The sequence below is a fragment of the Dama dama genome, chromosome X (genome assembly GCF_033118175.1).
Source record: "Dama dama isolate Ldn47 chromosome X, ASM3311817v1, whole genome shotgun sequence".
NCBI lineage: Eukaryota > Metazoa > Chordata > Mammalia > Artiodactyla > Cervidae > Dama > Dama dama.
In genome coordinates this window covers 56,466,549-56,492,332 of record NC_083714.1, presented here as the reverse complement: position 1 = coordinate 56,492,332, position 25,784 = coordinate 56,466,549, and the positions used below count along the sequence as shown (strand labels likewise).

Genomic DNA, 25,784 nt, shown 5'->3' with positions numbered 1-25,784 from the left:
CAGACCCACCTCCCTCACAAAGCCTTCCCTGGATGCCCACCCACTCCAACTGTACCTTTCCTCCAACACTGGGCTCTGTGGGACCAAATGTGCCAAGAGTTGCTTAGGTAATTCTGTTCTGTGTTTAACAGGGGTGCTCTGTGATTAGGGTATATAAATAAAAGTTGAAAAAGCACTCTAGGATTTTTTATTTAACATTGTTTTCCTCTGTTAGCCAAGTTCTACTTATATAATATGGTACTATTAACTACAGACACTGTGCCATGTAGATCTCTAGAACTAACCCATCTTGCATACCTGACACCCTATCCTTTGACCATCACCTCCCCATTTCACCTCCTCTCCAAGCTCCCAGTAACCACCATTCTACTCTCTCCTAAGGATTTTGCTATTTTAGATTCCTCGTATAAGTGGTACTAAGAAGTGTTTGCCCTTCTCTGTCTGGCTTACTTTGCTTAGCACAATGTCCTACAATTTCATCCATGTTGCTGCAAATGACAGGATTTCCTTCTGTCTGTAAAGGCTGGATCATATCCCATTTTAATGTATATACCACATTTTCTTTATCCATTAGTCACTGCATATTTAGATTTCTTCCATGTTTTGACTATCATCAACAATGCTGCAGTGAACAGACAGTGCAGAGACTGCTTTGAGATCCTGATTTCAATTCCTTTGTGTATATACATAGAAGTGGGATTGCTGGATCATAGCATAGCCCTATTTCTAATATTATGCTTGAATTGGTGTCAGGATAATGCTGGCTTCATAAAATGAGTTTGGAAGTGTTCTTTCTTCTATTTTTGGAAGAGTTTAAGAAGGATTGGTATTATTTTTTCTTTAAATATTTGTTAGAATTGCCTGTGAAGACCTGGCCCTGAGTTTTTCTTTGTTGAGAGGTGCTTGGTTGCTGATTCAATCTATTTATTATTGGTCTCTCCAAGCTTTCAATTTCTTCTTGGTTCCATCTTAGTATGTTGTATGTTTCTAGGAATGCATCCATTTCTTCCCAGTTATCCAATTTATTGGTATTTAATTGTTGATAACAGTTTTTTCATAACTTTTCACGTAAGTCCAGGAATCAGGAAAACAATGTTTTTGCCAAACCACATGTCACAGTCTCTCCCTGCACCTCTACTCCTGAGTCAATTCTGCATCTGCACAGGTGGAAGGGCTTCCAACCACCTAGCATTTTGTTCCTTTCCTCCAATGTCCTGGGCCCCTCTCTACCTCATCCACTACCCTGGCCAGACTCTCTGTGGACCAGCAGCCTCAGCATTGTCTGGACTTCTTAGACAAGCCAATTCTCAGGTCCCACCCAGATGCACTGAGTTAGAAACCTTGCTGGGGCCCAGCACTCTGTCTTAAGAAGCCCTTCAGGGGATAGTAAAAGTGTGAATCACATGCTCCAGTGTGAGAACGGCTACACTAAACCTCATCATAACCAATAAGTCATTCGCCCCTCTCCTTGACTTCCATGTCCTCCAACTCACTTGGATAGTCTCTGCCATTGCCTCACTGTTATTGTTCCCTGAGCACAGACTAAATTGTGCTAAACCTGGTATAACCTCTGCCCCAGTAAATGCTAATGTCCCTGTTTCACCTCCGTGGCTGAGCCTGGCTAGGGAACAACACACTACATGCTAACTGGTCTCCAAAGGAATGCATGAGTCCTCCCTTCAAGCAGGCTCTGCAGGGCCCATCCACCCTCCTTGTCTCTGAGACAATTTTCAAATCCTCCCCTTTCCTTTCAAGTGTCCAACACTCCTCCCCATCCCTCAAAGGTAATCCTGTTTTCTCATTCACTGAGAAAAATAGAGGCAACTACTGAAGAAGTTCCTCATTCTTCTACCCACCAACCTGGGAACCTCTCCATAGTGACCCACAGATTCAGCCTTTTCTGTCCCTACCATGTGTTCACTGGGACCCATCTTTCTCTCCTCCAGATGTGCATCAGGATCACCATCAGCATCCGTTTCTCCTGCATCATCAGTGTCTGCTTGCTACTCTTACCATTCCCATCAGCATAAACCCATGCTTGGCACCTCTGCCCCACTGTCCACTTGCACTCCTCCCTTATAAAGCCAACCCATCAGGAAAGTGTTTCAGAGTGACTCTGTCCATTCCCACATGAGCCCACTCCAGTCAGGCTTCTATTCCTATCACTCCACCAAAACTCTTCCAACTGAGGTCAACGACCACCATGCTGCAAATTTCAAGCACAGTCCTCAGGCTTCATCCCATTCGATCTCTCAGCAACCACTGACACTGGTGACCACTGGACTCTCTGGAGAAACTGTGTCACTTGGGGCATTACATTCTGTGTTACTTCTCATCCTCCTCTGTAGACCCCCTCCTCTTCCCAACCTCTAAACACTAGAAAGACACAAGGCTCAGCGTCAGCCCCCATCCCCACCTACCCACACCCTAGATGATTTCATCAGCCCTGGCCTTTCCCTGGAACACAAACACACATATCCATATGACCACAGGCACTCCCCATGTAGCTCTCCCTGAAATTTCACTCATCTACACCTCCCCTTTGCTCAAACCTGCTCCCCTCCAGTATTTCCCTTCTCAGTAAAAGGCACCACCATCATTTCAGGTAATGGCTGGGCCCCAAACTTTGGAGTGTCCTTTGACTCCTCACATTTTTTCACACCCCACAGACTGCCAGCTCTATTTTCAAACAGTATCCCCAATCCAGCCACCATCTTGACATCTGCCATGCCAACTCGCTAATCAAGTGACTGTTTTGTTTTCTCTAGCTTCAGTCAGACCTTGTGTTTCTACCACCCAAACCCTCTAGTAGGTTCCAGCTTCATTTAGAATGAAATCTAAAGTCTCTCTGTGTCCTCCAACACCTACGTTACCCAGTTCTTCGGCATCCTTGTGACTTTATCTCCTACCACTAATCTCTCACTCATGCTATTCAGGCCATGTGAGCTAAAATACTCCATGCTCCTGCCTCAAGGCCTTTGCACTTCTTGGCCCTCTGTTGGGAATAGTCTTTCCCCATAAGACTGCTTTTGTTTCCCTCACAGTATTAAGCACTTAGAATTGCCAACACTCATTAACTCCTTTAGACTCGAGAGCTCACACAGCTCCCACTTCTGCAAAGCCCTCGAGATGGAGCATGAGCATACAGAAATCAAGCTTTCTCCACTCTCCCTGAATCCAAAAGGAATCCCCAGCTCTGGATGATGTTCGGCAACACCACCCCTCTTTCTTACCTTAAAGCAATAGTCATGGCAGCAGATGCCAAGGAGTTCTAGGGTGATCTTTGGACAGTCTCGGATCTCCTGGTTGCAGTAAGTACAGATCCCTCCACTTGTTCTGGAAAATGAAAAAGAAGAATCCATGGTCAGGCTAGTATGCAGACTTCTGTGATGTGATACAGGCAGACTCTGCGCTTTGATGCAGGCGGCCTGACATCTTTACCTGTGGTGTGCAACTGGTCATATATAGCCTTGGGCCACACTGGACCTCAGCCCATTGTAGACCCTCACACTGTTTCCAGAAACCAGTCATATATCTTCACCCTACTCTCTATCATATGTGTGGACACTGCAATGTGATTCTTATTTCAGGCAGCTTGCTTCTCCCTGTCCCCCTGCCAAACATATCTGCATGGTGGGCTTTTCCCCTCTAGAACAGGAAGACCCATGTCTTCTCCTACAGGAGACATGCCCTTATATGCCCTACCCAGCTCCCTGTCTTGATGGCCCTTCTCTTCATGCCTGGGATTACTGGGTCCTGCCTGGAATATCATAGGGACAGCAAGGACCCAAGGACTATCACAAAGTGAGTTTGGCTGTGGAGCCTGCTGGGACCTCATAATGAAGTCCTAGATAACAACTTGTAGATTGAGTATCTCCCCAGTTCCAGGATTTCTGCCTTTGTTCCTGGAGTCACCCCTGCTTTTTCACCTCAGACAGAACTTGCTGAACGTCCCTGCCTGCCCTGCTGCTGGCCCAGGGCTCAGTTTCTTGACACTGTTGCTAAAAAGACACCTGCCCTCGTCACAGCTCTGCTCCTCCCTTGTATTTTACCACCACCAGTTCCAGCTCACAGTTAGATGGCAGAGCAGTCAGGGCCCTGGGGTTCATCCTAGCTCTGTCACTGATTCACTGTGTTTGCCTTCTGGTCTTAGCTGGATTCAAAGGCTTTGGTTGCCACAAGTGTGACATCTGGATGAGGGAAGCATGCCCTATGCTGTGGTGTGACACATCACATCTAAATGGATCAGAAGTAGCAAAGCAGTAGACAAAAGCAAATGGACTTAATGGCTACATCTCCCTCAGCTGCTTCTCGTCTGTAGAACTGTGTGCTCCTTGGTAACACAGCAGACTTACCTCTCAGAGTACAGAGTACCGTCATATGAGAGTTTCTTCTCCATATTGCATGAGTCCTCATTGCTGCCAGTGCTTCAGGGAGTGTGATGGGAGAGAGGAGGGCAAAAAATGGGAGGCAGATTACTACTGCAGTCATTAGTGGACAATGCTTTTCTGATTAACCCTGTGGCCACAAGCTGAGACGTGATTGCCTGGCTTGCCATTGTCTGTTATGCTAAATGGTAGGGGAAGCTTTAAACTGGGTGCCACCAAGGCATAATTCTTGCAGAGAAGATCCCTTGCATTGGGGGCAAAGAAGACCTGCCATGATGAGGAAGATGACAAGTGTGTGGCTAGGATTCTGGAGGCTGTAACTGTCACTTTCACTGACCAGGGGGAAAGGACCATGGCTTTTCTCCCCACATATGTGCCTGGGTTATAATGTGACAGTCACCAGGAGCCCACCCACAGCAGAAATCAGACACTAAGAATAGGAACAAAAAAGGAAGGAAACATTCCAACATAATACCTGTGCTTGAGTTACAGAGTGCGATTCAGGGTGGCTTTTTTTCCTTTGTATGTCTTTATTTTTCAATAATATGACTTCTTATATAAAAACTAATGATTAAAAATTATTTCCAAGGAAGAAAAACTAGCTACAAGCTCTAGGACATGCTTTGGTGAAGCTTCCATTCTCATAGGAGCTGTGCGATGACCTCCTGAGGTAAGTGACCTGGCTACGGTCATGCTTGCAGTAAAAGGAGTGAACTAGAATTTCAGCCCAGCTTCTGATTTCTTTTGAGCACTAAGCTTATTTCTAAACCTCCTGGAATGTAAAGCAAAAGGGGAAAACACACTGAGCTACACAATTCTAAGTGTTCAATTAAACAAAGTACTGGTGGGACTTGAAGAAGAAATACCAGATTCATAGACAGTGTTCATAGAGGCAAAGATAGCTCTCTTGAGGGTGCTGGAGGTTTATAACAGTAAACAGTAGTTCTCATATCTCATAACAGTATTTCTCACATCAAAACCTCCCTGAAAAGTCTACAGAGACAGAAAATAGTGGTGGCCAAGGGCTGTGGCTGGTGGTGTGTGTGTCAGGTGGGGGGAGGGAGAGAGCTGCTAATAGGTGTGCATTTCTCTTTTTGGGTGATAAAAATTTCTGGAATTGGATAGCTGTGATGATCTCACAACATTGTGGATGTACCAAAAATGACTGGGCTGTACACTTTAAAGAGTGAATTTTGAGATATGAATTATATTTCAAAAAAGCTACTGGGGAAAAATCATTCTAAGGAGTTACAAATGAAGAAACTGTGACCATCTTGCCCAAAATGACCCAACAAATGAGGGTTGAGTCTACTTGAACTTGATCCTCATGCCCATGCTCATCATTCCACAGCAGCAGTGAAAGCTGGCCTGGGATCCCCAGAGGCCAAATCCTGAAATAAGGCCAGGATGTTCCTTTCTGTTACTAAAATCCTAACCCCAGAAGTGAGGGGATGTGTCATTTTTAAAAATTCCCAGGAGGACACTGTCTCAGTATGGGTTAGTTTTTAGCTGAGGTGGCACAGAGGTAGACTTCAGTACAGCATCAGGAAGCAAGCAAAGAGAAGATGAGTGGAAAGTTATGCATGTATCTGTGTGAACACACACAGTCAAATGTGTGTTCAAATGAAGCAAACTGGCATGCTGGAAGGAGCATGGGATCTGAAGAGAGGAGCTCTGAGTTCTGGAAGGATGGAATTAACTAGATGGTTCTTAAGGGCCTCAACAGCTCTATCAAGAGTGATATTCTCAGGATTTCACAAAAAGAAAGCTTGTAGTCTACTGAGAAAGACAGGTAGAAATGGATGAGGCTGGAAGTGGAGCATAGGATGAAGTAATGATAAAAGCGGAGCACAAGACATCAAGTTAGGTAGAACAGCTGGAAAGGTATATCTTATCCATGGGCGATTAAATCATCCACCTATACAATAAATGAAGGTACTCGGGCCATGTACTTAGTGAGGTGCTGGGGATGCAGTAATGAGAACAACACAGGGCCTGGCAGGAGAAGGCCATGATATGAAAGATCTGGGACTTCTTACCTGCCATAGAATGAAGACAGTGGCTTCCTGGAAGATACCTCACCAGCATTCACATACTCCTTCACAAAGAGAATCCCTTTGCTGTAGAAAAAGCATAACAGAACAGAAAACTGGATACTGGAAGATTCCAGGGGACTGGGCCTGATCTAAAGCAGGGGTCCAGGGCAGGGAGAACCCTCATTTAGTGGACTTGGGCTGAAAGCAAAGTTCATGGGTATTGCCGGCTGTATGCAGATATGATAGCTCTAGAAAGAGGCTCCCTACAGCCAGTGGTGGTGCACTACCCTCCTGAGACTTCAGTCCAGTGGGCTTTCTTTTTTTTTTTCCAGTGGACTTTCTATCCTCCTCTCTCACCACATTTTGTTTCCCCTTTGTCTGGGACCGAGGTTGCCTGTAAGTCTCAATCCTAGATATTCAAATCTTCACCTGCAATCTAATCTCTCCTTTCTCTCCCTTCTCACTCATGGAGTTCCAGAGGTTGAGAAGTTGCCTCACCCTGGACAAGCCACTGGCATTATTGAAAACAAGGACTACTTCATGATAGACTCATAATGACCCCACATTTGGCCCCATTCCCATGCTCTGCATTCCAGCCTGCTGGCTTGATGGCAGTAGAGGCTCCTCTGATCTCTCCTACACACACACACACACACACACACCTCACTCAGCCTCCTTGCAATGACTCCCTTCCTGAACTCTAACATGGCATGGGGGCCAGGAGCAGAGGTGAGGCAGTAGGTATGTGCCTCTTCTCACAACAGATAACATGAGAGAGACAGACAACATAGGCCCTGGCCTCAGAGGTATTTCTTTGGCCTTTTCAAGCATGTTCCCCAAGAGACACTAGCCCAGGTCTAAAGGGTAGCAGAGCCCTAGAAAGTGGCACATCAGCTCTCACTGGGAGACTCCGTTCAGGCCTCCACACAGGAGTTTATACTAGGGGAACCTGGGCCACACTTTGTGGCCCCTTGACCAACAGGTTGCTGGGAATTGCAGTAGGCACTAGAACTAATGTCAAGGAAGTAGCATGAGACAAAAGCTGAGTCTTTTAGCTCCAGGGAATAGCCCAAAGAACATCTCCCAGATGGTCTCTTCTTACCTGGTTGAGTTGGGCTCCAGTTCACTTGGGGAGGCTGGCATGTGAATAGGATGCTGCTCAGAAGGGGCAGGCCTGGGAACTGAGACCATGCAGCCCGAGGGGTTTCTCATCCTGAAAGAAGTGGAGGGAGGGGCAAGTATGTCAACATTGAGAACTGATGTGTTGCAGAGTCACACAGGGTTATCAGGGGCTAATGCCAAAACTGCCATGTCAAGGAGTTTAAAAGAATGCCAGTGTTTTTTAAACAAACCTTGAAGATCACTGAGCTTCTGTTCTTTGAGGCTCCTGAGATCAATGGGTAGAAGCACTCATTTTGTAAGTCAGAGGCAAGACCCCAACCTTCCAGCATGTGCCCATAACTACTCCTACAGCCAAGGGCCTTGGCCTGTGACTCACTTGGTTATAGCATAGCTATAGGGCTAGCACGAACTTGACAGATTCAGCCCCTTCCAGGAATGAGCTCCCTGCCCCCTTCCTCCAGTGAAGTCTCTGGAGAATACAAAGCTGAGGAAGAGAGGGACAAATTAATTTAGGCATCACCAAGGAAGAGATGTGGATGGACCTCATTCTGGAAGTCACCTGCCATAAGAAGAGGAAGAAAACTTATGGGTATAATGGTTTTTCTGAATCACAACCCTTTGGTGTAACACACAACCCTTGGCCTGGAATTGGACCTCCTAGCCAGCTCACAAGGTGTTTTTCTGGCCAGGCCATTACTTGCTTTTAAACTGCCTGCTCCTGGATCAGCAGTCCCATACCAAAGGCTGCTGCAGTTACCTGCCTATTCAGGGAATTCTTTTAGGCTCCATCCCTGAGCCTTCCCCATTTGTGCCATCACCTCATGTCAACTCCCTGTCTAACATCTTCAGCCCAGCTTTACGGGAACACACTGCCCTGGGTTAACTCTGGCTTCTCTCCAACATGGTGCCACTCAGATAATGTCCTGAATGTGGTTTCATCCACCTGCCCTAGCCTCTGGGCTACCACCCCTTTGCCAGAAAATCCAGTGCACAGGACTTCAACTAGTCTAAGAGTGGGGATTGTAGAGAACAATCATAATCTAGCACCTGCCCAGCTCCCAAGCCCCATCTTTAGGGACTATGTCATGTGCATCTGACCTCTCTGGCACATTTGCACACGACACCACCTTCTCCTCTGGGAAGCCCTTCCAGGGTATCTGCCTTCTCACCCCAGGCTGGGTGAGGTTCCCTGCCTCAGTGTGCCCAGTTACCCTGAGATAGTCCTATATCACTCTAGCACACAGGAATGCACCATGGAGACTGGAGGAAGTGGACTGGCTGGGAGGGGAAGCCCCATGGGAACCTGGAAAGACAGGTAGGGGGATAAAGTACAGAACCAGACAATGAAAAGAAGACTGAGTACAAGAGGAAGGAAACAGCATCCATTTCTGACTGAGCAGCTAGCAAGTGGCTGGCATCCATTTATCCACACCCAACACAATAGTTCAGGTGACAAAAGAGCTGAAGCATCAAGGAGACCTGAAGGATAAGATGAGCCAGTTTATCAAGAATGGAGAGGCTGCAGATATGACATGGTGATTAGCAACACAGGCCCTGGGCTGACTGTGTTTTAATCCCTATTAAGCCACTGTCTGGTTGGACAACTACTGGCCAGCTATTCAACCTACTTCTGCCTCAGTTTCTTATCTATAGAACAGATAATAATAGCACTTTTCCCATATGGTTGGTGTGAGAATTAAGTGAGTACACATAAAGCATCAGAAGGATGCCTGCACATTCTCAGCTCGAAGCAAATGCTAATGGTTATTACCGTGGTGTAACTGCTGTAGTAGTTGGTCATTGGTTCACTGTGTGCTTCATGAGAGTGGGGATAGAGGGCTGGTCATTTTGTTTGTTACCTACAGCTGGCTCACATGGAGTATTTAGGTTCTTCTGTCCATGGAATACCCCAGGCAAGAATACTGGAGTGGGTTGCCATTCCCTTCTCCAGGGGATCTTCCCGACCCAGGGATTGCACCTAAGTCACTTATGCTGCAGGCAGATTCTTTACCATCTGAGCTACCAGGGAAGTCCATTTGTATATCATTTCCCAAACTTGTGGCCACTCTGGGGAAAGATCTTGGGGGAGCTAAGGAACATGGATATGCTGCCATGCAAGGCCATCCTGGTGGCTGTGGCAGTGGAAGAATTTATTCACATTGTAGCACACTTTCCTCAGAAAGCTTCCACCCCCACAAGTGGCAAAGGCACTCTATATCCCTCTGCCAACCCAGGTCTTCATGCTCCAAATGTCTGTCATGCTTGGTGTAACAGATTTGATGCTGTGGCTTCAAACTCAAGCCAACAGAGACCTACCCCTGGGATGCTCATTGCTGGTCAGCTTCACAAGGACTCCTAGCCAATCACACCTGCAGAAGGTAATGGGCATGACTAGTGTGTTAGGATTTGCTTTGGGGTGTGGGCCCTGACAAAACTCCAGTTCAGGCAGGCTAACAGAAGCCTGGCACAGAGTAGCCCTTACCTGTTGGCCGGGCTGTCCACTTCCAGGCACTGCTCAGGATTTCTGGGGCTGCTCTGCTCTGAGGTACTTGGGTCTGTGCACTGCTGGGTGGGTACGGCTGGGTCTTGTTGATTATCTTGCAGGACTCCAGGCCTCCCCTGCCACGTCTCTCCCACCTTGGTGACCGCATTCTTCTCAAAAACAGCCAAGGTGCTGAGGAAGAATGAATCCTTGGTCATCCACTGCACACCCATATCCCCCCCCCTCCTGAGACCATAGCAGGCTCCTCTCCTGGGGAGGTGGGATTGGGGGGCACAGAAGAGCCTGGCATGGCCCCCACCTCAGGTAGCATTCATGTCCTCCTCAGGAGGACCCCAGTACCACTGCTCCCCTCCCATCACAAACACAGTCCCCAAAAACACCTGATGACTTCAGTTCAGTTCAGTCGCTCATTTGTGTCTGACTCTTTGTGACCCCATGGACTGCAGCACACCAGGTTTCTCTGTCCATCACCAACTCCTGGAGCTTACTCAAACTTATGTCCATGAAGTCAGTGGTGCCATTCAACCATCTCATCCTCTGTCATCCCCTTCTCCTCCTGCCTTCAATCTTTCCCAGCATCAGGGTCTTTTCCAATGAGTCAGTTTATCTCATCAGGTGGCCAAAGTATTGGAGTTTCAGCTTCAGCATCAGTCCTTCCAATGAACATTCAGGGCTGATTTCCTTTAGGATGGACTGGTTGGATCTCCTTGCAGTCCAAGGGACTCTCAAGAGTCTTCTCCAGCACCACAGTTCAAAGCATCAACTCTTCAGCACTCAACTTTCTGTATAGTCCAACTCTCACATCCATACATGACTACTGGAAATGACTACTGATGACCTCAATGATGTTTTAAAAGACAAAGACCTCTCTTAGCTGGAAACAGTGGCATTTCTGTCCCCTTCATCCTGTTGCCATGACTCCTTTCTCCAAATTTCCCCAGTCCCAGTTCACCTGTCCTGCTTAAAAAGTCCCAAGCCATCCTGTCTTCTCCCCAGGCCAGGGTGCTCAGAATGCCTGTGCACAAAAATCCAGCAGGGCACCAGCTCTCTGGCAAGAGGCTTCTCCCCTCAGCTGCTTTGGCTGGCTGTGTGTGTTAGCAGCTCAGTCATATCTGACTCCCTGTGACCCCATGAACTGTAGCCCGCCAGGCTTCTCTGTTTATGGAATTCTCCAGGCAAGAATACTAGAGTGGATTGCCATTCCTTTCTCCAGAGGATCTTCCTAACCCACAGATGGAACTCTGGTCTCCTGCATCACAGGTAGATTCTTTACTGTTTGAGCTCCAGGGAAGTCCTGCTTTGGCTGGCTGGGGGCTGGGGGGCGCGGGTAGGGGGGCAAAGGAGTGGGAAGAGAATCATCAGGGCTTGCTACATTCTCAAACAGACTGATGATCCTGCAATGCGGGGGGAAGGGCCATGAAAACCAAAAGGCTTCTGAGGACGCCCAACAGGTGATCCTTGCTTGCCATCTGCTGGCTAACATGGGCAAAGCCCAGAATAAGCCCTGCCAAAGCTGAGCATGCCCAGGACAGCCATTTTCTTTACTGATAGTCGTATTTCACGACGGACATCGCAGTCAGAGCTCTCAGCTGCAGAAAATGGCGGCTGTTGCAGGCTCACACCTGCCAAACTCCACTGAGCATGAGCCCGAGGCACACGCACAGGTTCAGGTGCAGACGTACCGTTGTTGCCCATTTGTTGATCACAGTTAGGATCTCCTTGTCTTTTTTATTGCCAAGCAGTCACAGTTATTTTTAACGAAGTAATAGCATTTTCATTCCCCTACACACACATGAAAATTATGGGGTGAGGGTCTGCTTGCAGGTCACAAATTGCACTCAGGATGTAACTTCGACTACCCTTCCCATCCCCAGTCTGATCAAGTAGCTGCCACTACACTTCCCATCACTAAGTCTGCGGATGGAAGTGGGATAAAAGCAGAAGCATGGGCTAATAACTTAGACGGCCCATTTAAGGCAAACAAAAAGGTCTTTCTTAACTTCAAATACCCCACCCCACCCCAACTCCGCGGCTTCTCTCCCCCCAGCAACAGCCAAGCTTCTTGAAAGAGCTGGGTGCACTAGCTCTTCTCGCTTCTTCATTCCCATCTCCCTGTCAACTCTCCACAGAAGCTACTATTGCTTCCCAATATCCCAAACTATCTGTGATGAAGGACTTCTCTTCCCCTAAGTGTCTAGGACAAATATGTTGCCTTCTGGGTCCTGCCTCCACTGGCGGGAAGCTGTCCATGGTCACAAAGCATAAAAACAACATGCTGAAAAACCTAATTGGAAATGCTTTAGATATTTTGTCCAGGTAGATAACTGTTAAGATATCCCAAATGACTAGTTTCTCCTTGGTCCCTCACCCAAAATTTAGTCTACAGTCTCCATAAGATTATATATCAAGGCAAAAAAAAAATTTAAAGCCTCCTGTATAAATATTAGCAGGAAGCTTTAGCCTTCATGTCGAGCAGGTGACCTCAACTTGTCCCATCTGCCAGAAACAGAATTCTGATAAAAATATAAAGTGTGGCAAAAAGGAGAACCAGCTCTTATACAAACCAATGAGTCTTTAATTTGTGTTTATACCTGACACACGGCTGAAATTTTAGAATTCAAGCCATAAGATCTCCATTTGAGTCTATCTGAACATTTATGTACATGTGTATGTTATATATGTGTAATATCTTTTTACTTGTGAATAGAATTACCAAGTAAACGTACAAGATCACTTATTCTTTATTCCAGTTGACTTAGGGATAAATAAACACTTATATAAATTAAATATTTCTAAAACTCATTAAAATTTTTCTAGTACTTTGAATGTACAGAAGAAAAAGTATTCTTTTATAAGAATTTTTTATAAACTAACATGAATTTTTAAAAAATTCAAGTTCAAAGAATTTAGGTAAATCCTTTGCAAACAAAGCTAGTCTAATATTGTTAATTTAATAAAAACAGCTGTCTTGTGAGTTGTATATTTGTATTTTATACTGTACAATATACAATATGCTTTATATTATATAAATTACATGAGAAGCACTAATCCAATAATAATAAATAATGATAATAATGCAAAGCATTTCCTAATTTTTATGGGTAAAATGTTAATTACATAAATATTTCAGAAACCATATAAAATTCTTAGAGATTTGTCAATGCCCTCACTGTCCATGATATGCTTTTATTTCTCAGAATCCCAGTGCTGCCCTGCCTTGCCCAATATTAGAGAACAATGTCATCAATCACAATGTTATCAGTCATAATTTCAATTATTTTTAAAATGTTAATTTAGGTGCAATTTTACTTTTTAAAATTTAAATTCAGGTATTCTAAGTCAGTGGGTTTCTACTGGAAATTCTTACCACTTACCTATGGAGTTTTGTTAATATACATATGTTCAAGACCTTTTCCTTCATTGGCAATTTGATTTCATTCATCTCCTAAATCTCATGATTTTAAATATGTTCTTACTACCATGTCTGTTCCTTAACTGACTTGAAGCTTTCCCTTTTAAAAGGGGCATTGCAACTACTGCTGCTAAACTTTTGTTGGAACAAGTACTCCCTCATGAGGAATTCTGATTCTTTCAAGTAATTGAGGAATAAATTTCACCAGTTAAGTCATCCAAGAAATCAAAGGTCTTCCTCTATATCCCAAATTACATTGCCTTTGTTATACTCAGGCATCAGAAATGACAGAGCTATAAAATTATTCAGTTCAGTTCAGTCACTCAGTACTGTCTGACTCTTTGTGACCCCATGGACTACAGCACACCAGGCTTCCCTGTCTATCAACTCCAAGAGCTTGCTCAAACTCGTGTCCATCAGTCAGTGATGCCATCCAACCATCTCATCTTCTGCCATCCCCTTCTCCTCCTGCCTTCAATCCTTCCCAGCATCTGGGTCTTTTCCAATGAGTCAGTTCATCTCATCAGGTGGCCCAAGTATTAGAGCCTCAGTTCAGCATCAGTCCTTCCAATGAATATTCAGGACTGATTTCCTTTAGGATGGACTGGTTTGATCTCCTTGCAGTCCAAGGGACTCTCAAGAGTCTTCTCCAACACCACAGTTCAAAAGCATCAATACTTCAGTGCTCAGCTTTCCTTATAGTTCAACTCTCACATCCACAGATGACTACTGGAAAAATAATAGCTTTGACTAAACAGACTTTGTCAGCAAAGTAATGTCTCTGCTTTTCAATATGCTGTCTAGGTTGGTCATAGATTTCTTCCAAGGAGCAAGCATCTTTTAATTTCATGGCTGCAGTCACCATCTGCAGTGATTTGGAGCCCCACAAAATAAAGTCTCTCACAGTTTCCATCGTTTCCCCATCTATTTGCCATGAAGTGATGGGACCAGATGCCATGATCTTAGCTTTTTGAATGTTGAGTTTTAAGTCAGCTTTTTCACTCTCCTCTTTCACTTTCATCAAGAAGCTCTTTGGTTCCTCTTCCCTTTCTGCCATAATGGTGGTGTCATCTGTGTATCTGAGATTATTGGTATTTCTCCTGGCAGTCTTGCTTCGAGATAGTGCTTCATCCAGTCCGGCACTTCACATGATGTATTCTGCATACAAGTTAAATAAGCAGAGTGACAATATACGGCCTTGATGTACTCCTTTCCCAATTTGGAACCAGTCTGTTGTTCCATGTCCGGTTCTAACTGTTGCTTCCTGACCTGCATACAGATTTCTTAGGAGGCAGGTAAGGTGGTCTGGTATTCCCATCTCTTGAAGAATTTTCCACAATTTGTTGTGATCCACACAGTCAAAGGCTTTGGCATAGTCAAAGCAGAAGTAGATACTTTTCTGGAACTCTCTTGCTTGTTCTATGATCCAACAGATGGTGGCAATTTGATCTCTGGTTCCTCTGCCTTTTCTAAATCCAGCCTGAACATCTGGAAGCTCATAGTTCACATACTATCAAAATCTTGGAGAATTTTGAGCGTTACTTCACTAGCGCGTGAGATGTGTGCAACTGTGCGGTAGGTTGGACATTCTTTGCATAGTCTTTCTTGGGATTGGAATGAAAATTGACCTTTTCTGGTCCTGTGGCCACTGCTGAGTTTTCCAAATTTGCTGGCATATTGAGTGCAGCACTTTCACAGCATCATTTTTTAAGATATGGAATAGCTCGACTGAAATCCCATCACCTCCACTATCTTTGTTCATAGTGATACTTCCTAAGGCTCACTTGACTTCGCATTCCAGGGTGTCTGGCTCTAGGTGAATGATCACACCATCATGGTTTTCTGGGTCATGAAGATCTTTTTTTGTAGAGTTCTTCAGTGTATTCTTAATATCTTCTGCCTCTGTTAGTTCCATACCATCTCTGTCCTTTATTGTATCCATCTTTGCATGAAATGTTCCCTTAGTATCTCTAATTTTCTTGAAGAGATCTCTAGTCTTTCCCATTCTATTGTTTTCCTCTATTTCTTTGCATTTCTTCCTCAAACTGAGGAAGGTTTTCTTATCTCTCCTTGCTATTCTTCATAACTCTGCATTCACATGGGTATGTCTTTCCTTTTCTCCTTTGCTTTTAGCTTCTCTTCTTTTCTCAGCTATTTGTAAGGCCTCCTCAGACAAACATTTTGCCTTTTTGCATTTCTTTTTCCTGGGGATGGTCTTGATCACTGCCTCCTGTACAATGTCACAAACCTCCATCCATAGTTCTTCAGGCACTCTATCAGATTTAATCCCTTGAATCTATTTGTCACTTTCACTGTATAATAATCAAATAAGGGATTTGATTTAGGTCATACCTGAATAGTCTAGTGGCTTTCCCTACTTTCTTCAATTTAAGTCTGAATTTGGCAATAAAGAGTTCATGATCTGAGCCACAGTCAGCTCCTGGTCTTGTTTTTGCTGACTGTATAGAACTTCTCCATCTTTGGTTGCAAATAATATAATCAGTCTGATTTCAGTATTGACCATCTGGTGATGTCCATATGTAGAGTCTTCTCTTGTGTTGTTGGAAGAGGGTGTTTGCCATGACCAGTGCGTTCTCTTGGCAAAACTCTGTTAGCCTTTGCCCTGTTTCATTTTGTACTCCAAGGCCAAATTTACCTGTTACTCCAGGTATCTTTTGCCTTCCTACTTTTGCATTCCAGCCCCCCATGATGAAAAGGACATCTTTTTGGAGCGTTAGTTCTAGAAGGTCTTGTAGGTCTTCATAGAACTGTTCAACTTCAGCTTCTTCAGCATTACTGGTTGGGGCATAGACTTGGATTACTGTGATACTGAATGGTTTGCCTTGGAAACGAACAGAGATCATTCTGTCATTTTTGAGACTGCACCCAAGTACTGCATTTTGGGCTCTTTTGTTGACTATGATGGCTACTCCATTTCTTCTAAGGGATTCTTGCCCACAGTAGTAGGTATAATGGTCATCTGAATTAAATTCACTCATTCCAGTCCATTTTAGTTTGCTGATTCCTAAAATGTTGATGTTCATTCTTGCCATCTCCTGTTTGACTGCTTCCAGTTTACCTTGATTCATGGACCTTAGATTCCAGTTCCCTATGCAATGTTGCTCTTCACATCATTGGACTTTACTTCCATCACCAGCCACATCCACAACTGGGCATTGTTTTCATTTTGGCTCCATGTCTTCATTCTTTCTGGAGTTACGTCTGCATTCTTCTCCAGTCACATATTGGGCACCTACTGACCTGGGGAGTTCATCTTTCACTATCCTATCTTTTTGCCTGTTCATACTGTTCATGGGATTCTCAAGGCAAGAATACTGAAGTGGTTTGCCATCCCCTTCTCCAGTGGACCACGTTTTGTCAGAACTCTCCACCATGACCCATCTGTCTTGGGTAGCCCTATATGGCATGGCTCATAGTTTCATTGAGTTAGACAAGGCTGTGGTCCAGTTTGATTCGTTTTCTGTGGTTGAGGTTTTCATTCTCTCTGCCCTCCGATGGATAAGGATAAGAGGCTTATGGAAGCTTCCTGTTGGGAGAGACTGACTGAGGGGGAAACTGGGTCTGTTCTGATGGGTGGGGCCATGCTCAGTAAGTCTTTAATCCAATTTTCTGTTGATGGGTGGGACTGTGTTTCCTCCCTGTTGTTTGACCTGAGACCAAACTATGGTGGAGATAATGAAGATAATAAAATTATAAAATATAAAAATTAAACCTTGCTAAGCTGATGGAAAAACAATCTCCCACAGCCTGAGATTTTACCCTTGGCAATGACTGTCCTCTGGTCCTCTTCTGCTGGGCCATACCAACTGTCCCTATGTGAAATTATATGCAACCCACACATAAGAATTCTCTATTTTGTCTCAGCTCTCAACTACTCTAACTTGGCCAATTCAGACATTCTAAGATCCTGATTGGATTTTTTCTATCCTCCATCCAAGTCTCCTTCACAATTCTGCTGTTATTGTTGCCTGTGTCCTTGCATTTCTCACTCTGCCCTCTTCTGTGCTTCTTGGAATCCCAGGTTAGTCAAGCCACATCCACTAGAAGGGTGCATAGACCACCTTTCCTTCTGACATATGTCCAGGCTGGGGCTGAGGAATTGATTGTTACTTGAGACTATGAGGAGTAAGTGGCCCTTAATTCCCTGGCCTACACACTCCAAATGCCACATTTTCTGATAAACCTAGTCTGTTGAGATACCATGCCAGTGACTGGACCCAAAGACTGGAAGTGGAGAATCATTTGGGTCTGTAAAGAGGGCTTGTCCACAGCCACACCTGGAAGCCAGAGCCTTGCCTCAGGTGCCCTTGTCTGTTGACTTGTTTGAGACTGCTGCCTTGGCTTGGTATGTCCGTGAAGTGGGCATTTGTTCAGATGGCTCCAGGAAGTGCAGTGGCAACTTGGAGAGTTGCCCCACCACGTGAGCCAGGAGGGGCTACATACTCCACCTAGCCACATACTTTCTGACTTGACACTTCTCTCTTCCTCATTGCTTCCCAAATTCTGGGTTCATTATTCTTATTAAACAGTTCTGTTTCCATCTCCACAGCTGCTATCCTAAATAGGGCCTCATCATCTCTTACCTGGAGGACTGGGACAACTTCTAAGCTTTTCTCCCTGCCTGTACGTGCCCATTTCAAGTCCATTCTTTTCATTGACACCATAGAGATAACTGTAAAGCACAAATCTGACCACATCAATCGTCTGATTAAAATTTTTCTGGCTCTGTAGGTGGGAATGGAAAATGCTGCAGCTGCTGTGGAAAAACAGTACAGTGGTTCCTAAAACAACTTAAATATAAAGTTATCATATGATCCAGCAATTTCACCTCTGAGTATATACCCAAAAGGACGGAAAGCAGGATCTTGAAAATATATTTGTACACCCATATTTATTGCAGCACTATACACAATAGCCAAAAGGTGGAAACAACCCAAGTGTCCACTGACAGATGAGTAGACAAACAAAAAGCAGTATGTCCACATTATGGAATATTATTCAGTCTTAAAAAGGAAGAAAATTCTGATATGCTACACTGATGAACCTTTAAGACATTAAGACTAAGAGAAAGATGCTAGTTATAAAAGGACAGATACTGTATGGTTCCGCTTCTATGAGGTATCTATAGTAGTAAATATATAGAGGCAAAAAGTAGGATGCTAAGTGCCAGGGGCTGGGAGTAGAGGGTATGGGGAGCTGTTGTTTAATGGAAAAGTTCTGGACATTGGCTGCACAACACTATGAATGTACTTAATGCCACTTAACTGCATACTTTAAAATGGTTAAGATGGTAATTTTTATGTTTTGTGTATTTTATAACAATTTAAAAAGAAATCTTCTTGGCTCTTTTTCCTCTGTAGAAAGTCCAAGTCCTTATGGCATAAGGTTCTGACCCTGCCCACCTGTGCTTGTGATCACAGTTTTTGTCCTTTATTGGGTTAATGTAGTGGGTAGTGTGCTGGTATCTCTAAGACCACCCTCGGGGTCAATGATTCACTAGAACTCCCAGGACTCAGCATACAGTCATCCTCACAGGCCCAAATGACCTTATCACATCTCTGCACATCAATCCCCACTAACCTCACCAGCTGTCAGCTAGTTCCTATCAAACCTTGGGGCCATCACTACACACAGTTGCTCAAAAGTGAAATCTTGGGAGCAGCCTTGGCTACCACTTTCCTTCACCTTTACCTTTGATAAGGCAACTTGTCGGCTATCTCTTGGCTGGGCAAACAGCCTCTTGACTGGTCTTCTCCCTTGTGTTGCTGTATATCCACCCCACTTGACATGTCTGGTCTTTAGACTCTCCTTTGCAAAACCTGTCAGTGGCGCCTGGGGCCCTCAGAATGTGGGTCATGCTCGTCAGTCTAGGAGTAGGTGCCTGCCCAGCCTCGCTCATCACTTCCCACCAAGCCAACCATTAACTCTTCCTTCACTGCAGCCACCCTGAGTCTATATTTCCATCACAATGTATCTATCTTTCTGGCAAAGTTTTCCAGCTTCAACCTCATCCCACCTATAAAGAAAGACTCTCCTGACATCCACCCCAACTCCCCCCCACCCAAAGCCCAATCACCTCCTCCTTTACCTACAGGCTGCATTTTTTTTCACCCTGTCTAACTAGAGAGCACACTGAGTACTGTGGCGCAAAGTCCAGAGTTGTCCATTCAGTATCTTGGTCTGGGCCCCTACAGGGCCTGGAGTCAAAGATGGGCAAAAGGAATCAAAGACCAGTTGGATATTCTTAAATAAGAAAACCTGTTACATCTAACACGTGAGCCTGGCACTAAAAATAGCCTCCTATTTAAGTATGGAAACTTTATGTATAAGAACCCCAGTATCATGAAGATTGTTGTTCAGTCTCTCAGTCATGTCCAACTCTTTGCAACCCCATGGACTGCAGCACACCAGGCTTCCCTGTCCTTCATTATCTCCTGGAGTTTGCTCAAACTCATGTCCATTGAGTCGGTGATGCCATCCAGCCATCTCATCCTCTGTCGCCCCCTTCTCCTCCTGCCCTCAATTTTTCCCAGAATCAGGGTCTTTCCCAATGAGTCAGCTCTTTGCACCAGGTGGCCAAAGTATCGGAGCTTCAACTTCAGCATCAGTCCTTCCAATGAATATTCAGGACTGATCTCCTTTAGGATGGACTGGTTTGATCTCCTTGCTATCCAAGGGACTCTCAAGAGGCTTCTCAAGCACCACAGTTCAAAAGCATCAATTCTTCAGCACTCAGCCTTCTTTATGGTCCAGCTCTCACATCCATACGTGACTATTGGAAAAATCATAACCATGACTAGATGGACCTTTGTCAGAAAAGCAATGTCTTTGCTTTTTAATATACTGTCTAGGTTTATCGTAGCTTTTCTTCCAAGGAGCAAATGTCTTTTAATTTCATGGCTGCAGTCACCGTCCATAGTGATTTTAGGGCTCAAGAAAATAAAGTCTGCCACTGTTTTCATTTTCTACCTATTTGCCACGAAGTGATGGGATTGGGTGTCTTGATCTTAGCTTTTTCAACGTTGAGCTTTAAGTTTTTATTTTATCTGTCTCTGCAATAGGAGCTACAGCTACTGTTCCCTGTCTCCTGGGTTGGTGAAACACTCCGGTGTTCCCTTCTAGCATTTCTCTCTTGCTTGGATCTGCAGAAGTGATAAGTGCTTTCATTTGTTCTCCATGAAATTTCCAAGCAATACAAACCTGCTGTGTTTCAATCATCTTTCAGCACATCCATAAGCTTTATAGGGCACGAATGTAATGTTCAGCCAGGCAGATGCCATCAGGAGAGCCTTGACTTGAACACCACAGACCCACACCACAAAGTCACCTCTAGTGACAATTACACCTGCCCTGTCACTTATGCATACCACACACCAACACATCACCAATCATAATCCCACCCCCACCTTTACTGCCAGTATCAGGGCACCTCTCTAATATGCTTGCACTCTCCTGTTTTCCCCCTGTCATTGTGACCTTCTCTCTCTGCTTCACCTTGTTGTACTCTTTCACAGTCTCCCCTTTCCCCCATCATTTCTAATTATCTGACAGAGCCTTTTTACACATACATATAGCCCTCATCTTACCTGGGACCACCCTTGCCCCGACCTGTGGTGCTCCTATACTCTGGGAGACCTTCTTCCTCTTCCACACATAAGAAATTAGCCAGGGTTTCTTACCTCTGGGAACAGATGACTGCTCCCATCACAGGCTCCATCTCAGTTCCTTCTGCCAAAGGAAGCCCCTTGATACTGCTCCATGCCCGGGGATCACCATTCTAACTGCATTCACCAGGCAGGAGCCTGAGTAGCTAGGTGTGCAATGTGCCAGGCACTGGCATGCATGTGGGGCAAAAGTGGGTCCTACCTTGGTCATGGCCCCTGGAAAAATTCCAGTTCAGGCAGGCTAGCAGGAGCCTGGCACAGAGTAGCCTTTACCTGTTGGCTGGGCTGTCCACTTCCAGGCGCTGCTCAGGATTTCTGGGGCTGCTCTGCTCCGAGGTGCTGGGGTCTGTGCACTGCTGGGTGGGTACAACTGGGTCTCCTTGATCATCTTGCAGGACTCCGGGCCTCCCCTGCCACGCCTCTCCCTCCTTGGTGACCACATTCTTCTCCTCAAAAACCACCAAGGTGCTGAGGAAGAAGGAGTCCTTGATCATCCACTGCACACCCATATCCCCTTCTGTGACCACAGCAGCCTCCTCTCCCGGGGAGGAGGGGGGGGGGAAGGAGCCTGGCATGGCCCCCGCCTCAGGGAGCACTCATGTCCTCCTCAGGAGGACCCCAGCACCGCTGCTCCCCTCCAACTGACAAAGGCTGTCCCTGTATAAGATGAAGCCTGAGCCCAGATGCTTTTGCCACACTCTGAATCCAGCAAGGAGGCAGTGACCTCCCAGCTGTCCTCAGTATCAAGTTCTTTGGGAGATCTTCTGTCCTTCCTGGCCTGACATCACACCTATACTTGCACATCCCTCCCATCGTCATTCATCCCCATCCTGGCATGCTTCCAAGGGCCTTGTTCTCCTCATTGGTGCCTCCTCCACATCCTGTGTGATGGTGCTGGTGCCTGATGGCCTCAGGCACCAAAGATTTCATACGCCAACTAGGCCAGTGGCCAAGACTGAGTCAGGTTATTGAGAACATGAGCCTAGCATTCCAGAAAATGACTATCTAGTTCACCATCACCTTGATCCTGGTCCATCCTGAATTCAACCCTGCCAATCAGCAGCCTGCCTCCAATTGCTTGTAGGGCTATATTAAGGCAAGAAGATCATACCACCAGCTACCTCCAGCCTTGGGACTCTTTATTCATGGAAGTTAATTGCATAGTAGGCAGACTCACTGCCTTCAAGCTGGAATAACAAGAGGAGCAGAACTCATAACTTTTGGAGAGCATGCTCTTCTCCAATAGTGCCACTCCCTTAGCCAGCAGAATACCCTGACACACTCACCCCACCTTTGCCTATGACATATAGGCTTGAGTCAATGACAAACCAAAAAGGCCTAAAGAGCATGTTTCCTGACTCTGGAAGCCCTGAGCCAGCTTTCAGTTCAGTTTAGTTCAGTCTCTCAGTCGTGTCCGACTCTTTGCGACCCATGGACTGCAGCACACCAGGCTTCCCTGTCTATCACCAACTCCCAGAGCTTGCTCAAACTCATGTCCATGAAGTCGATGATGCCATCCAACCATTTCATCCTCTGCCATCCCCTTCTCCTCCTGCTTTCAATCTTTCCCAGCATCAGGGTCTTTTCCAATGAGTCAGTTCTTCACATCAGGTGGCCAAAGTATTGGAGCCTCAGCTTCAGCATTAGCCCTTCCAGTGAATATTCAAGACTGATTCCCTTCAGGATTGATTGGCTTGATCTCCTTGCAGTCCAAGGGACTCTCAAGAGTCTTCTCCAACACCACAGTTCAAAAGCATCAATTCTTCAGCACTCAGCTTTCTTTATAGTCCAACTCACATCCATACACAACTACTGGATAAACCATAGCTTTGACTAGAAGGACCTTTGTCGGCAAAGTAATGTCTCTGCTTTTTAATATGCTGTCTAGGTTGGTCTTAGCTTTTCTTCCAAAGAGCAAGCATCTTTTCATTTCATGGCTGCAGTCATCATCTGTAGTGATTTTGGAGGCCAAAAAACAGTCTCTCACTGTTTCCATTGTTTCCCCATCTATTTGCCATGAAGTGACAGGACCGGATACCATGATCTTAGTTTTTTGAATGTTGAGTTTTAAGCCAGCTTTTTCACTCTCCTCTTTCATCAAGAGGCTCTTTAGTTCTCAGTATTCTTGCCTTGAGAACCCCATGAGCTAACTTTACTCAATCAGAGTCCTGTACCAACCCATGGCTCCAATAGAATTATGATAATAGAAGTTTTCCTCACCAAGCTTGTGAATAAAGCCAAGATTCTCAGCAAAGAGCAATTTGAATGTCTACTGTGACACAGGGACAAGTCGATGAATAAAGCTGCTTTTCCCTAAGCCTCAGAGCAGAGTCACTACAATTATAGAAGGTATAACCCACCTGACCCATGAAAAATAAATTTTAGTGACACAGTCACAAGAAGTCTTGATGAGCAATATAATAACCCAGAAGTCCTCCTGGCCCCTAATACATTGCCTAGAAGTCAAGTGTTTAGAGATAGTAAACATATTATAATATTTCTGGCTGTAACTAGATCAAAAATCTGGAAGCCTAGTCCAGCTACCGCCAACTGTGGACACAGTCATATTCTTTACAAGGAAGACAACAGCTCCTTCCACTCTTGCAGTACCTCCATTAGACTCTACCAATGACTGACTGCAGTTGTCCACAGTGAATACATGTGCTTAAAGTCCACCTGTTCCTAATGCAGAGAGAACACAAACCTGAAAAACCCAGACTTGCAACACAGAGGAAAACAGTATACGCTTTAGATGTAAAGTCTAATGACAAAAATTTACTGGGGAAGGGGTGAGCAACACTGTGTCTCATTAAATGAAGTCAGGCCAATAAACCTGGAAAAGAGGATCAGAGGCGAGCATTCCCCATGTCCTTAAATAGTTCTGGTGGAAAGAAGTATTCCTCTGGGGCTGGTTATTTAGCTTTAACTTTTAATAAAACGAGACTCCAACATGTATGTAGTACTTTGTGCCAGGAAATGACCTACACACAAAACCATTTAACCCTCACAACAGCCCTACGTGGTAGGATGTATTTTTGCCACTATTCTACAGGTAAGAAAACTGAAGCACAGAGATGAGTAAGATACCCAAGGCCACACAGCAAGTAAGGGACAAGGGTTACATTAGAGCCCAGGCATAGGAGTTCATGCTCACTACACTATACAACCTCTTCCTGTACCTATCATGTACTGTGATGAAGCAACCAAAGTCAGATTAGTGCAGTTCTTCAACTTTGGGACAAAGGCACTGCTGTGCAGATTGGACGACCCAACCTGTCCACCTCCCTCCTCGACCTCTTGATAATGACGTCCTCTCCCCACGGAGCCCCAGCGCCCTGAGTTTGCAGGTGCGCCCAGGGTCCCTCGGGGTTGAAGGGTCGAGCCGCCCTCCCCTCGTGTCCATGGGTCCTGGCCGCGGCCAGCTCTGAAGTCCAGTCTCTGGCGTCCAGAGACCACCAGGGCAGCTCGCCAAACAGCCCCTTTGGATCTTTGCAGGCACCCAGCTTCCTTCCTCTCTCCCGCCTCCGCCTGCACTGTGGTGATGGTGCACTCGGGTTCAGGAGGGCTGCATCAACTCCATGCGGGTGGGACCACCCAGATCCTCCAGACCATCGGGGGATGGGCAGCGAGAGCCCAAGGCGCCCAAGATGGGCAGCCAGGCAGAATTGTGATCCTCGCGCGCCATCTGGCGGCGTTTACGGGAACTGCCGCCAAGGCTTCTCTCGCCCACGGTAGCCATTTCGAAGCGTGGACTGTCGCATTTCCCGACAAGCCCCGCGACGCGAGCACACAGCCGCAGGAAATGGCGGCGCGCGCAGGCGCACAGGAGCTGGACGTATACGTTCACCTTCCCCCCTCCTCCACCCCGGGGCACGCACGCGCAGGCGCACACTGGAAGGCCTCTCGCTGGCCTAGAGTCAAAGGGGTGCAGGTGTGCGCATGTGCAGGCTCGTATGTTCTGCGCCCACTGCTCAGCTACCTGCAGCGAAGGTGGGGAGTGTGTGCGCCGTTTTTTCTTCCCAGCCCGTATCTTCTGACTTTCCGTAGAGATCAGCTTTAGGACAGCGTTTGTCAGCCTCGCCATTATTGAAATTTTGGACTGGATAACTGTGATGGGAGCGGTCCTGTGCACTGTCGGCCATTGGGCAGCATCCCTGGTCTCCACCTACTACTTGCCAGTAACACCCTTTCCCATTTGTGGCCATCAGCAGTGTCTCCAAACATTGCCACGAGACTCGGGGGTTGGAGGTGGGGGAGATGCCCCAGGTTCAGAACCACTACCCTACAGCAATTAAGTCTAAATCTCTGCATGGGTTCTGGATACTTAAAAAAAATAAACAAAAACTTCCCAGGTGGTTATCAAATGCAGCCAGAGTTGTGAAACACGGATCAATAAAGTTTGTTTTGATTTTGCAAACTTTTAAGCAGAGTAAGAGTTAGGCATGTGAAAGTGTTAGTCACTCAGTCATGTCTGACTCTTTGCCACCCCATGGACTATAGCCTGCCAGGCTCTACTGTCCATGAAATTCTCCAGACAAGAATACTGGAATGGATTGCCATTCCCTCCTTCAGGGTATCTTCTGGACCCAAGAATTGAACCTGGGTCTCCTGCATTGCTGGCAGATTCTTTACACTGAG

At 45.8% G+C, this 25,784-nt stretch overlaps 1 protein-coding gene across 6 annotated transcripts in view; it reads right to left on the bottom strand.

The window, feature by feature from the left end:
- ZNF185 (zinc finger protein 185 with LIM domain) overlaps positions 1–25,784 on the bottom strand; it is a 74,781-nt gene that overhangs the window by 4,988 nt on the left and 44,009 nt on the right. For 5 of the 6 annotated variants that reach the window (XM_061136138.1, XM_061136137.1, XM_061136140.1 and 2 more), the window contains 6 exons: positions 21,420–21,614; positions 10,029–10,220; positions 7,527–7,637; positions 6,428–6,508; positions 4,356–4,427; positions 3,234–3,336 (listed from right to left, as the gene is read on the bottom strand). In XM_061136138.1, the coding sequence (XP_060992121.1) occupies positions 3,234–3,336; positions 4,356–4,427; positions 6,428–6,508; positions 7,527–7,637; positions 10,029–10,220; positions 21,420–21,614 (754 nt within the window). The remainder of the gene's footprint in view (positions 1–3,233; positions 3,337–4,355; positions 4,428–6,427; positions 6,509–7,526; positions 7,638–10,028; positions 10,221–21,419; positions 21,615–25,784) is intronic. The other variant, XM_061136143.1, reaches the window with a different exon arrangement.